Raw genomic sequence first — 14711 nt, forward strand, 5'->3', positions numbered from 1 at the left:
GAAGAACACCCCAGCATCATCAGTCAGTGGAATAAATACCCCATCGCCAGTGGCTAGTGGGAGAAAAAATCCCCAGCATTGCTAGTAAAGATGCAGTGCACAAAAATATTACTACATATGTCCCCTAGTAAATTCTCAATAGAATAATTAGTACTCAAAGGCTTGTGACACAAGTAGATGCCAAATTGACCTAAAACAAGCATGTGTGTGACAACTGATATGTGAATGATGATGCAATGGCAGAAATAACCCATACTTCTGTCTTGACAGGACCCCTTTTAACTTTATTTTTATTTCTCCTCAAATACACAGCTTTACCTTGTTTATCTATTCTATTTAAAGTGGTTACTTAGAGTGGAGAGGCATTAGAACACCTGTATAGTATTTAGGAGCAAAGTCTTTATAATCTGTGATCAGGACAAGATCTCTAACAAGCACTAGTATCTCCATTCAATTGGGGCTTGTGGATAAAAAGTGAAATCGCAAATGAGAAATGCATCATCCACATAGACCGTAATCCACACAGCATTATATATGAAAGTCCATGTATTGAAGAATTAACATTCAGTGAACCTTCCAACATAAAGTATCTTCCAAACAGGAACATTAAAGCATTAACAGTCTTTTTTGCATGTCTCAGTGAGGGGAGGCTGCAACACACAGTCCTGAGCTCTCTCTCTGAAGGAATCCACACTTCTCTCTTTTCCACAAGTGCTCTCCTTGATGACCTCATCCTCTGTGCCCAGAGAGCATAGCAGCCATATTGGAAAAGGGCAAAAAAACACTGCATAACAGAAATATACACTGGAAAATGGGTAAAGAAATTATCACATCACTGCAGACACATTGTTTTTACTAATTCCTGCACTTTGGCTACCTTGTTGTCTTCTATATGCCAGCAAGGAAAGGTTTATGCCTACTGAATCTTTGTCAAGAAGTCAGGTGTGTTTTCTGCCTTCTGATGATTTTCATTGCTACATCTGCCCTGTTAAGATTCACCCTCACTATCTGTCCTGTATACCATTACCATTGAAAGTAAACGTAAAAGAAAATCCCAAATTTTGGGTTGTCCCCAGAAAATTGTAGAGGGGAAATAATTCAGTTGGGACACTAGTTTTGGTGACCCTGGAATTCCCTTGCTTTGGAAAGATTTCCTCTCACTTTCTGTTTTGGTTATGGAACAGGATGTGAAGTAAATCTCCTCAATGGGACACAGACAGCAAAAAAAAACCCAAAACATGATGTGAGTTATACCTCTCCCTTACTCTATCCAAAATGAAGAAAAAAAAATTGCCTTTAGTTACGCTTTAATTACTGGGCAAAAGTGAATCTCTTACACATTTATAATATACATGACAACTGTTTAGTCGAAGTTTGGAAAGTGTGAACAGTAATGTACAGGAGCAGAACATTGTTCATACTGACCAATACTTTAGCTTGACCTTTGTTGTACTCACCTCACCCATCCATTTTCTGAGTATGATAACTGGATTTGCCAAAAGATCTCCTTGATTGTCTGTGTTGCCCAGTTTGTGTCCAGTTGCATAGCGTTTCATAGCTTCTTCCCTTTCATGAGCTATTAGGTCTGCCAAAAAATCCTGTAATAAATGTACCAATCTAATTACTGGATATAAAAAACAACTGTCTGTGTCAGAATGAAACTATTTACCTTCACTGTTATTGATATTTACAAAATCAAAACATCTGTTTGAAAACGGAATGGTAACTATCGTTCTATTGTATGTTTAGTATGTTATCCATAATATTATTCAAAATAGTCTAAATTATATTTTAGAAAAATTTGAACAAAGTTTGATATGCTATATTTTAGGAAGCTGTTCTATATTAGAAAGTATATATATATATATATATACACACACACACACTATATTGCCAAAAGAATGGGTCACTCTCAGGAGCTCAGTGAATTCAAGCGTGGTACCATGATAGGTTGCCACCTGTGCAATAAGTCCATCTGTGAAATTTCCTTGCTACTAAATATTCCACAGTCAACTGTTAGTGGTATTATAATAAAGTGGAAGCAACTGGGAACAACAGAAACTCAGCCATGAAGTGGTAGACCATGTAAAATGACAGAGCGGAGTCAGCACATGCTGAAGCACACAGTGCGCAGAAGTTGCCAACTGTCTGCAGAGTCAATAGCTAAAGACCTCCAAACTTCATGTGGCCTTCAGATTAGCACAACAGTGCATAGAGAGCTTCATGGAATGGGTTTCCATGGCCGAGCAGCTGCATCCAAGCCTTACATCACCAAGTGCAATGCAAAGCGTCGGATGCAGTGGCGTAAATCACGCCACCACTGATCTCTAGAGCAGTGGAGATGTGTTCTCTGAAATGACGAATCACGCTTCTCTGTCTGGCAATTCAGTTAATGTGTCTGGGTTTGGCAGAACGGCACCTACCTGACTGCATTGTGCCCAGTGTAAAGTTTGGTGGAGGAGATATTATGGTGTGGGGTTGTTTTTCAACAAAGATGACCCTTTCCTGTTCCAACATGACTGTGCACCAGTGCACAAAGCAAGGTCCATAAAGTCATGGATGAGCGAGTTTGGGGTGGAGGAACTTGACTGGCCTCAACCCTATAGAACACCTTTGGGATGAATTAGAATGGAGACTGCAAGCCAGGCCTTCTCGCCCAACATCAGTGCCTGACCTCACAAATGCGCTTCTGGAAAAATAGTCAAACATTCCCATAGATACATTCCTGAACCTTGCGGACAGTCTTCCCAGAAGAGTTGAAGCTGTTATATCTGCAAAGGGTGGACCAATTAAATATTGAACCCTACGGACTAAGACTGGGATGCCATTAAAGCTCATGTGCGTGTAAAGGTGTAAAGGCAGGCATCCCAATACTTTTGCCAATATAGTGTATATACAGTTGTGTTCATCTTTATAAAGTTCCATTACCTTGTTACACAGGACTTTTGACAGCTCTTTTCCGATCCCCATGGCTCAGTATCTAGCCTAGTCAGTGCTTCCACGTAAGAGCTAACAAACTCATTGACTATTTATACACTGACACTAATTGCAATTTAAAAAGCCACAGATGTGGGACATTAACCTCTAATTGACATTTTAACCCGTGTGTGTCACCTTGTGTGTCTGTACCAAGGCCAAACATTCCAGGGTATGTAAACTTTTCATCATGGCCATTTGGGTGATTTCTGTTATCATTATGATTTTGGAAGGAGGCAAACAACTATTTTATAATAAATGGCTTTATATGTTCATCATCCTTCAATAAAAGAGCATTTTTGGCATGATCAGTCATATTTTCAATATCAATGCCAAATTTTCACAATTTCTGCCAGGGTATGCAAACTTTTGAGCACAACTGTGTGTATATATATATATATATATATATATATATAGCGAGAATGAAACAATTTTTGAACAAATTAACCATATACAGAAATTGAAACTAGTATGTCACTAAAATTATATATAATACAAAAACATATCACTAAATATTTTTGGAGGATTACTATATGCAATATATCAGTAATTATTTATGGAGTGACAAGAGAGACACAAAGGGGTTGATTTACTAAAACTGGAGAATGCAAAATCGGTTGAAGCTCTGCATAGAATCTAATCAGCTTCCAGGTTTTTCCTGAAAGCTTAATTGAACAAGCTGAATTCAGAAGCTCATTGGCTACCATGTACAGCTGCACCAGATTTTGCCAGTGTTAGTAAATCAACCCCATACTCTCCATACTTTGAAAGCTGACATTACTAATCTAGATCAGCATGTAAGCATTGATCTGTACAATCAGCCTGTCTGTGTCTGCACTGTAAATGCAGATAAACAATAAAACAACAAAGGCTTCCACCCTACATACAGTAACCTGTTTGACTGAATGTCTTAATGGCTAATTTTCTTGCTACAATGTACTTATGCTATGCACATGAAAAGGCAACCTCTCATGTTAAATGCAGGTACCACACACATTGATACACATTACTTTTTGGTGATAAAATGGTGATAGGAGAGGGCACAGCCTGTGATTGACAGCCTCAGCTCTGTTCCTGTGTGCTGTGTGAAGCAGGTGTGTCTCTTCCCTCCAATCAGCTTTCAGAGCTCTCCTCACTGATGTAACTTCAGTTCCCCACCCCTGCTTTTCAGAACTGAGAGATCCTGTGTAAATTCTTCACTTTGAACAGATGTAAGGGAAAGATGGCTGTAGTTAATCAGGTACAACTTACATAAAGCAAGTATAAAGAGTTTAATTCCATCATATAGCAACAAGTGCTTTAGGGGCTGTGGCCAATGAGGGGATGTTGTTCATACCAGGTGGTCCTGCCCACATCTGACAAGGCTCTGGTCCAGGGTTTTTGGGCTCGGCTACACCTTGTTCCATGTGCCCATTCGTAAAGATGCTAAGCTTGTTTTACTACATTGCCCAATCCAGGGCCTGTTTTCCTATCAATAAAAGCTGGCAACTTACCTGTTTATTGCTGCCAAACATGCTATTGCGAGGGCCTGGAAGACACCCTCCTTCTTATTTGCTGCAGCGAAGAGCATTTTGACCGACCTTTTGGTTAATGAAAAGATGTCTAGTATTCTACATGACTCTCATGCCAAATTTCTTAAAGTATGGACACCTTGGTGGTCTTATGCTCTCCCAACCCTGCATCCAACCAGCCTAGGCAACCTATAGTTAACTTAATCTAAACCCAAGCCTGCAGAAACCCTACCAAACCCCCTCTCCTCACCCCACCCTATATACCCTCCTCACTCCTTCGCTCCCCCTTATTTTTTTTTTCTTTTCTCCCCACTTTTTGGCATTTGACCTGCCCTCTACCCCTGTCTTCCCATGGTAAATTCTTGAGCTTAGATCTTCTACGCAGACCCACGGCTCCCACCGCGAGGTCAATCTATTGACACTCTACCCTACAAAATTGCTATGTTGCATGCAGTTCTACTTATGCTACTATTTTATACTTAACTACTTACTATGATCCTCCTGTGTGGGTGACCAGTTGCTTTGTTATCTCAATAAAAATTATTGTACCAGAAAAAAAGTAAACTTTTAAAACATATCCAGTTATACCAAGCAACTTTACAAATATAACCTTTTACCTCTGCTTTTTTTTTATTTACCTGTACTTCAAGAGCTGTTATCACTGACAGGCCATTTAAAAAATTGCTCTATTTGCACCCAGTTTGTCTTTGTCTACATTGTGAAACTAGAAGTCAATTCAACTAGAGGGAGACAAGGAGTGAGAACATGAAAAGTGATTTTTTTTCCTGTGTTTTAAAACTTGCCATTACAGACCTGGGACAACATGTAAGCATTGCCCTGTTTACAATCAGCTTGTCTGTGTCTGCAATTTAATTGCAGATGAAGTGTGCAATCGCTAATTATTCTGCCCTACCTATTTAATTTACTGGGGTTGATTCACTAAAGGCAAATAGACTGTTTACTTTGCAAGGAAATTTTACCTTTGCAAAGGAATGTTCCCTTAAGCTTAATGAATGGTGGAAATTCACTTTGCAAAGAATACCCAATCACAGGCAAGGAAGATTTTAAAAAATGCTTTGCTTGCACATAAATACATGAGGGTCAGCAGAGCTACGCCTAATTTTTTAAGCTAAGGAAAAATTCCCTTGCAAAGTGGAAATTTCCTGGCTAAGTGAACAGCCTGATTGACTTTAGTAAACCTCAATATGTTCACTGCCAGAAATACAAATTTTCATGATGCAGTGCACTCATGCAACATTTTGACCATTTTGTGTTCTTAGAATAACTGTATAGTTTACAAACTTAATTTAAAAGTACAATATCCCAACCAATAAACAGAATTAAAAAAAAAAAGTACAATTTTCTTTTCATTTAAGTTGATCTCCTAGGAGAATTTAAAGACCTAAATTTAAAGTCTAGCAACGACGAGACTATTAAAACCATGGTTATTGCAGTGATATTTTAATGAGTGCCACAATGGTGAAGCTCTGACACCGAGGATTCAGGGAATTAAAAATGTAAAAATGTAAATTGTTTAACAGAAGAGAAGATATATTGTTACGATTGTGTAAAAGGGATGGTGGATATTTGTTTTACTGACATCAATCCCATAGGGTCTAAATACAGAATGGGATGTAACTTTTTTTAAATAAATAATTGGGAATAACAAAAATTGTTCCTCCTTTGTGTAGTTTATACTGTATGTCTTATATATTATTTGTATTTTATATATTTATGTGTTTATATAAATTTAGTGCCCTGGGATTCTTGTTGTCAGGATGTTACTATAGGTAATAGGCTAATGTGTTTCTAGTGTAAAATACATACAGTATAAATTCACTCCAAAGTTTGTTTTATTGGTTTTACTGCAGGTATCAGTCTGTGTTTAAAGCATAAAGGCAAAACATTTTTTTAGTTTTGTATAAAGTGTAGAGGGATTAGAACACCAGGTTATTGCTGTCTATAGGGAAATTCACCCTCTCAATTTGCCTTTGTACTGCTATCACCGAGAGTGAAAGTGAAAGAAAATCAAAAATTTTGGGTTGTCACCAGAACCGAAATCGAGTAGATTTCTTCCAGTTGGAACATTAGTTCTGGTAAACCTGATGACAACCAAGGATTCCCTCACTTTGGAGGGATTACCTCTCACTTCCCATTGTAGCTTTGGTACAGGTAGTGGAGGGAAATCTCTCCAAAGGGACACAGATGGTAAAACATATACAGTATGACAGTGGTTTTAAACCTGCCTTACTCCAAAATAAAAACCAAAAAGGTTTTGCTTTAAATTCTACTTTAGAACATATTTTGTTTATATTTTGCATTTATATAGTTATTTTACTTGTGTGAGCAATATGAGGTCCTATCTTCCGCCTGATTACAGCTGAATGTATTTTACCCCTTGTAAAGGAAATGAAGATTATTGTTTGGTTAAATTACGAAGTGCGAAATGTATGAGATCTAATGTTATCTCCTGTATACCATGTTTTAAAAACTAATAAAGGATTTGTTTGGAAACTACTGCTGTTATCCATATTTTTGGAATTATTGAGTATCAACAACAAGCTGGATGAGCCCCTGACTGCAGTAAACAAGCTTGTGCTTGCTGTAGCAACACTGTATTGTGTTTATACAGAAAAAAATATATGTAATATGTTGATCTTCCTAGAAATGCACTGTCCTGCCACTTCCTGTGAACCTAACATAAATGACACATATAATCTCATCTTTCAGCCTCGATGTATAAATTCACAGTATAAATTCACTTCAAAGTTTGTTTTATTGGTTTTACTGCAGGTATCAGTCTGTGTTTAAAGTATAAAGGCAAAACATTTTTTTCGTTTTGTATAAAGTGTAGAGGGATTAGAACACCAGGTTATTGCAGTCTATAGGGAAATTCACCCTCTCAATTTGCCCTGTGTACTGCTGTCACCAAGAGTGAATGTGAAAGAAAATCAAAAATTTTGGGTTGTCACCAGAACAGAAATCGAGTAGATTTCTTCCAGTTGGGACATTAGTTCTGGTGAACCTGGTGACAACCAAGGATTCCCTCACTTTGGAGGGATTACCTCTCACTTCCCATTGGAGATAAACAAAGGCAGAAAGGTTAAAGTGCAGCCTGAAATAACTGTGGTTTCCTCCATAGATACAGTGAAGAAGTAAATGTAGCTATCCAGGGGAAGCCTGAAAATAACATTTAAAAATGATAAAAAAGGAAAACCATTGCAGACACCTCTTCTAAAGACAGATAAACTACATTGTCTTACATTTTTGTTTTTGGGTTTACAATTGCTCTAAGATATTGAAGGAATTCCAGAAAGCTGTTAGTACCCGTCTTTGGGTCTAACCATGCACAAGCTGTTTCAGAAAAACACTGAACTTTTATGAACACAAGCCCATGTTAAGTAGTAGTGATTCGGACCCATGGTTATTCAATGCCAGGAGTTCCTCCATGTGCATTATGTCAATAAGAATACAGGCCCATTCCACATGGGATGAAGTTTGGGAATTTCACCAGTGTTGGAAGATCAGTACTCTGGCCGAGAGGAGATACTGCCTCAAAATACCTTTTTCAGCTTTTGACAGGTACATTGGCAGCATATACAGGAAGACTCTATTTAGGAAAGGTAGCACTGCAGGAAAACACATCCCGTTTAAGACTGAAGAGATTTTGCTGCAAAAGGGTTGCTGAAGTGTGCATTTCCACCATACGTAGGAATAGGAGCCCAGAGCTGACAGGCAATATCAGCAAACCGTACATGCTGCATACATGCTCCTCAAAAAAGGGTATAGCTAGCAGAGCTTCCCATGTTTGTTAAGCATAATCCTGCCTGGATGATCTCCCGCATCCACAGCTAAAATATTGAAGAGCAGACCCATGGGAAACTGTAAAGAGCAAGTGAGGGGTTATTCTAGGGGGAGGGAGAAAGGTCTGCCAGAAGTTTAAATTTTAAGGATACAATGTAGAGGGTGATTTGATGGATGGATAGCCAGTCAAAGGTAGCCAAGGAAGAATAGTGACTATGGAAATCTTCCCCAGTGTGATAGGTAAGGTGTGGGCCTTCCATTTCTCGAGACCTGTGATGCTCGAACCCTGAGAATTTATGCAAAACTGCCTATTAGGAGTGTGAGAGGGGCCAAATAGGAAGAAAGTCACATGGGCAGGATATATCTATCCCATAGCTTAAGGTCAGCAAGTGTGAAAAAGGAGAGAGTGATCTGTGACTGAAAGCAGAGGATGTTCAGTGTAAGGCCCTCTCAACAAGCTTGTTAGGAAAGCAATCTACTATCCTTAGGAAAACAGCAGCATTATGACAAAGTCAAAAAGTCCAGCTCTTCTCTTTGGGCTTCATCATACTTCATATCATAATTGTGTTTTTCTCTTACCCCAAAAAAAAATTTTACTGCAGAATTTGAGTTTTGTGAAGAACGATCATAGGAGAGTGATGGGAACTGTATGAAATACATACAGCAGAAGAGGAAGGATGTACATTTTTAAAGCACAACTGTAACTTTGGTACAAGTTGTCCTTTAAAGAATGCTGCAACCTCCAAGTGCAGTCCATCTGTTAATATGCTCATATTTGTCATTGATTCATCAATCTTCACTGTGTATCTCCATCTGGAGCTTCACAGCCTTGCTTATTGCTGTGCGCGCATGCATGCCATGGCCCCATTCACTGCTACGGGAAAAACCATACTCTGCTGGATCATGCCATAAATGCAGCTGCCCATAGAAATGAATGGGGCTGTTGCATACATGTTTAGACTGCAGAAACCCAGTGAGGATATTTACAAAAGCAAGGCTATGCAGCTCTCAACTGGGTTGCACACAGAAGATCGCTAGATTGAGGACAAAGGTGATTTAAGATCAGATAGGCTGCACTCAAGGGGTATTACTGACAACTTGTACCAAAGGTACAGCTGTCCTTTAGGACATTAATGCACATGTTTTTGGATATATTGTTGAAAGACTTGTGTAGTGCAATGTGTAGCGTTATGCTAACTGCGATGCTATGCATGTGATTTGGCTTTGTGAGGGAGATTGATGGATAAAGTAAAAGAAGCCCAAAGAAGTTTTTTTATACAGTCTGAATAAATGAATTGCATAAACATCTTGGGAGTTCCAGTTGCAATTGAAAGTTTTGGCCATTTCTTTAATAAATGCTATTTCACTGGCCTTAAAACAGTAGATGGTACAGGAAGGTCCATAGCAAAGGAAATAAATAGTGATTGCTTCAGTGTTGGGTATGTAGAAAAATGAGAGTATAAACTGTGCAAAACTGTAAAAAAAAAAAAAAATTCTCTTAACAGGATGTTGCTCACACCATGTACAGTGCTCAGCATAAATGAGTACACCCTTTTGAAAGTAAGATTTTAATCAATATCTCAATGAATACAAGAACAATTTCCAAAATTTTTACAAAACTGAGTTTTATAGAACATTTGTTGTGCTCATTACATGAAAGTAAGGTTAATAATAATGACTTTGACTACAAAATCGTCAGTTTCATTAAAATTAGTTGATGCAAAAATGAATACACCCCACAACAAAAATTACTATATCTAGTATTTGTATGACCGCCATGATTTTTAAGGAAAGCACCAAGTCTGCTAGGCAGGGGAGGAACAAGTTGACGACATATTGCAACTTCTATCTTTTTCCATTCTTCAAGAAGGACCTCTTTTAGAGCCTGGATGCTGGATGGAGAGTGATGTTCAACTCGTGTCTTCAGAATTCCCCATGGGTGTTTGATTGGGTTCAAGATACATGCTGTCCACTGAATCACTTTCACCCTGTTCTTCTTCAGAGATGCAACAGTGGCCTTAGATGTGTGTTTTGGATCATTGTCACATTGGAAAAATGCATAACGACCAAGGGTGTGATGGTAGCATCTTCTATTTTAATATAGAGCCGTACGTCTGTGAATTCATGATACCATTAATGCAGCTCCCCAATACCAGCAGCACTCATGCAGCCCCACAGAAGGACACTGCCATCATCCTGTTTCATTGCAAACACCATGCTTTTTTTTTGTACTCCTCACCTTTGCGACGCCATACAGTTTGAAGCCATCAGTTCCAAAAACATTTATCTTGCTCTCATCACTCCGGAGTCCCAGTAGTCTTCTTTTTCAGCTTGGGCCCTGGCAAATTCTAGGTGGGCTTTTTTGTGCATGGGCTTTAGGAAAGGCTTCCTTGATGGACGACACCCATGCATGCCATTTCTCTGCAGTGTACACCGTATTGTGTCACGGGAAACAATCACCCCATTGTGGCTTTTTACTTCTTTAGCAAACTGCAGTGAACTTGCATGGCAGTTTTCAACAACCCTTCTCATCAGAAGACGCTCCTGTTGAGGTGTTAACTTCCGTGGACGGTCTGGACATCTCTGTGAGATGGTTGCAGTTTGTTACATATTTTAATCACTTTTGCTACAGTATTCTGACTGATAAGTAAAGCTTTGCTGATCTTCTTGTAGCCTTAACTTTTCTTGTGTAAAGAAATTTTCTTTCTCAGGACATTTCTCTGCCATGTGGTGCCATTGCTGACAACATGAAATGGATAGGGGTTTTCTTTACTAAGTAACATCCTGTTATAATCAACTGTCTAATTAGACTCACCTGTAGTTGAATTCTTCTTAATTAGGATTTTGTTGTCTAAAATTTAGCTTTGCTTCTAAGGCTGGCCATACATTATACAATTTTCTTTAGAAAATTGCTTTAGATTTACCAAAAACCATATAAAATGAGGTGAAAGCTAAAAAACAATTTCAATTGTATCCAATTAGGCAGGCCCTTGCACTACATAGTTTAAGGTAAATCTAAAGGAAATTGGGCAGAAGTTGCACAGAAAATGGTATAGTATATGACCAGCCTAAGACTTTAATTGGGGTGTATTCATTTTTGCAACATGGTCTTAAATGAATTTGTTGGTCTGCATTTGTGGAAGTATTTTTAGTACAGTGCCCCATAGAAAATGTTGATTCTGAAAGGAAAGTAAAGGTTTTCTGACAAATCTGTTGGGGTGTACTCATTTATGCTGAGCACTGTACATGTACCAAATTTTAGTAATTTACGTTTTTAAAAGCCATTAGAAGAAATTGGCTGACATTAGACTAAAGAAGAACCCTTTGCTATGTAAATATATTGCTCAGAATATGTAGGTCAGGAAAGATAGTGGCTAATATTGGGTTGATAATGAAAAAGCTATTGAAACATCAATATCTTGAATCCTTCCAATTAATATAAGGTATTTACCACTAGGGTGTTTTATCTTTTTCTCACAATAAAACTGCATTTATGTTGAAAACCAATTAGAATACCACAATTGTATTTCCAACATTTGGTAAATAAATTAGAAGGAGGTATTAAAGTATGTTGTGTCAGATTAATGGAGAACTGTGTCACCTGGAGGTACAGAACATTGATGAGAATAATTTCACACTAATGGAAAGCTTGTATGTGCATATTCAAAGCAGTGAAACCACAGGCCCCCTTAGGAGTATAATAACAAGTAATTATATTATGATCAGAGTTTGAGTTTCTAGCACAAGGAGACACTGGGGTTAATTTACAAAAGGCAAATAGACTATGCACTTTGCAAGTGCAGTTGCCCCAAAGCTTAGTAAATTAGGGCAAATGAGCAGGCAAAAATGAAGTTTTTTTTATTTTCCTTGCATGTGAAGCTTCTTCTCATTTACTAACCTCTAGAGCAGTGTTTCTCAACCTTTTTTCTGTCAAGGCACCCTTTTAAGTTATGCACAACCTCAAGGCACCCCACTCTGAAATGTAAAAAACGAAACTAAAAGATTTACATAATGTAAGAACATCCACACACATAGGGCACTCAAACTTAGAGGTGATTTATTCTTCCAAAGCAAATACACCTTTGCAGACCGGTAATGACTAGTATTCCAGCATTTCTTTTCTCTCTCAGTATCTCTATCTCGCTCAACTTATGTAACCCCAGTATTGACAGAGAATGGCAAGAGAATACAAGGAAGTTGTGCAGGTGCTCGATGTCCTCCTTATCAACCAATTATGTCATTGGCTGTTTGGATGCCAGCGACTAGAAGGCTGTAATGTTGCACAATGAAAATGTGTGGCTTTGTGTAACTAAAAGGCAGGCTTGATCTCCACCCGCTGGCTTGCAAACAATTTTTGGGCAATTTTTAGACATTTTGCCAAGGCAACCCTGAGGAAACCGGAAGGCACACCACTTGTAAAGCGCACAGTCTATTTGCCTTTAGTAAATCAACCCCACTGTCACTTTGCTCTAAATAAGGAAATTTAAAGTATATTTTTAGGTGTTAAAATTAACCACTTCCCGACCGGCTGTTGCATATAAACGGCCAGACGGTGGCACTGCAGGATCGGGTGGCCGTTTCTAAATGGCCTCCCTGCACCCTGCTTGTACGCGCTCCCTGGGAGCACGCAGTACCGCGATCCGGTGCCCGCTGTGTCCTTCGGACACAGTGAAACACCGATCGTCGGACGGGACCTCTGTACGAGGTCCCGATCATGTGATCACTGATTGGCCAATCAGTGATCACATGCAAAGTAGTAAGCAAGATGTCACTTGTGACATCATTGCTTACTACATGTGAAATCTGTGAATGATCACAGAAGTCACATGGTACAAGGCTATTCACAACAGCCTTGTACCATGTGACAAGCTGTGACCAATCACAGCTCACTCAGTACTTCTCAATGAGTGCAAGAATGCAGAGAGGAGAAATGATTGCTTTTACATCCTATATGGGTGTAAAAGCAATCAGTGTAAAAAACAAAAATCTTCATCACCCCCCACAAGTAGTACAATGTCACCATGGTGACACTGTACTGCTAGGGTGACAGTATGTAAAAAAAAATAAAAAATAATAATATAAAAAAATAAAATATAAATGTAAAATTTTTTTTTTAAAATTATAATTTTTGGTTATAAACTAATTTGGATTTTTTTTTTACTAAAAAGATAATGGAATAAATTTTGGCCAATATTTATGATGAAATATTATTTATTTGCAAAATGTTATAAAAAAACACTTTTTTGCAAAATTTTTGGACTTTTTCATTTACATAGCAAAAGTGAATAAATACCACCAAAATAAAGCTTTATCTGTCTCAAAAAAATGGTAAAAAATTCATTTGGGTACGGTGTTCCATAACCGCGCAATTGTCACACTGAAAGCTGAAAATTGCCCTGGTCAGGAAGGGGGTAAAAGTGTCCAGTCTGGAAGTGGTTAAAGAAAAAAACTGTTGACAGGCATAAAACACAGCCACTTTGAGAATTCCTACACAAATCTGCAGCGGATCTCTCTTCTCATGTTCTGCTCTAATGCTAGCAGTTCCTAAAAATGTTAATTAATATGGGTGACCCAGAGATACAGTATGTACATTTAAAGTGTTGACTCCAATACTCTACTAGGACACAGGGCTGGATTTACATCTCAGGAGCCTATAGGCAGAGAATTCCAAAGCACCCCCCACCACCACCACTACCACAGAAAAAAAAAAAAAGGGAAGACCAACTTTTTTTTTCTTAATAACATATTTTTAAATAAAAACTTTATATGTGTAAAGGGGAATGCTGTAGACTTTGATGTAAGACACAAAAGGCCCCAGAGTTCCCCATTTAAATGAGGGTCCACAGTGTTCCCTCTTACATCAGAGTTCTCCTTTACATCAGGGTCCACAGAGGTCCCCATGCCCTTTGGAGTGCTAATGTGAAAGGGGCCTAATTTATCATAGGCAATAACCAGAGCATTGCATTGCGGCAAGGCACACACACTTTGCTGTATATCTCTTTTACTGACTGTACCTTTTCTGAGAATTCTCTCCAGATGGACACTCCTATATGAAGGATGCCTGTAAACACATGCCTATAGTGCCTATTGAGAAATCCGGCCCTGCCAGTAAAAGTGCGCTTTATGTTCTGTCACCTTTCCAATTATTATTTTAAAAAATCAACACGTGCATGACTCTCAGATATGTATGATCTCACACACCATTTCTTAAATTCTATGATTGGAGTATCTTGTCTGTGTTGTTTCAGAGATGGAGTCTCAAGCTTTTTTGTTGGTGGATAAGTGGAACCAGGGTGCCTTTAGGTTTCTTCAGCGGTGCCTTGGCAAAATGCCTAAACATTGCAGGTGGATCAAGCCTACCTTTTAGTTACACAAAGGTTTTCATTGTGCACCATTACAACTTTGTAGGCAGCAGCGACA

The 14711-nt window shown here is 38.5% G+C and overlaps 1 protein-coding gene across 1 annotated transcript in view; it reads right to left on the reverse strand.

Moving 5' to 3' along the window:
• Positions 1-14711, reverse strand: part of LOC149462635 (uncharacterized) — a 460266-nt gene that overhangs the window by 289262 nt on the left and 156293 nt on the right. The window contains exon 10 of the mRNA XM_089676647.1: positions 1458-1598. Within this exon, the coding sequence (XP_089532773.1) occupies positions 1458-1598 (141 nt within the window). The remainder of the gene's footprint in view (positions 1-1457; positions 1599-14711) is intronic.

This window comes from Staurois parvus, unplaced genomic scaffold, assembly GCF_062004578.1.
Source record: "Staurois parvus isolate SC_StPar_1 unplaced genomic scaffold, SC_StPar_1.0 ptg000172l, whole genome shotgun sequence".
Classification (NCBI taxonomy): Eukaryota; Metazoa; Chordata; class Amphibia; order Anura; family Ranidae; genus Staurois; species Staurois parvus.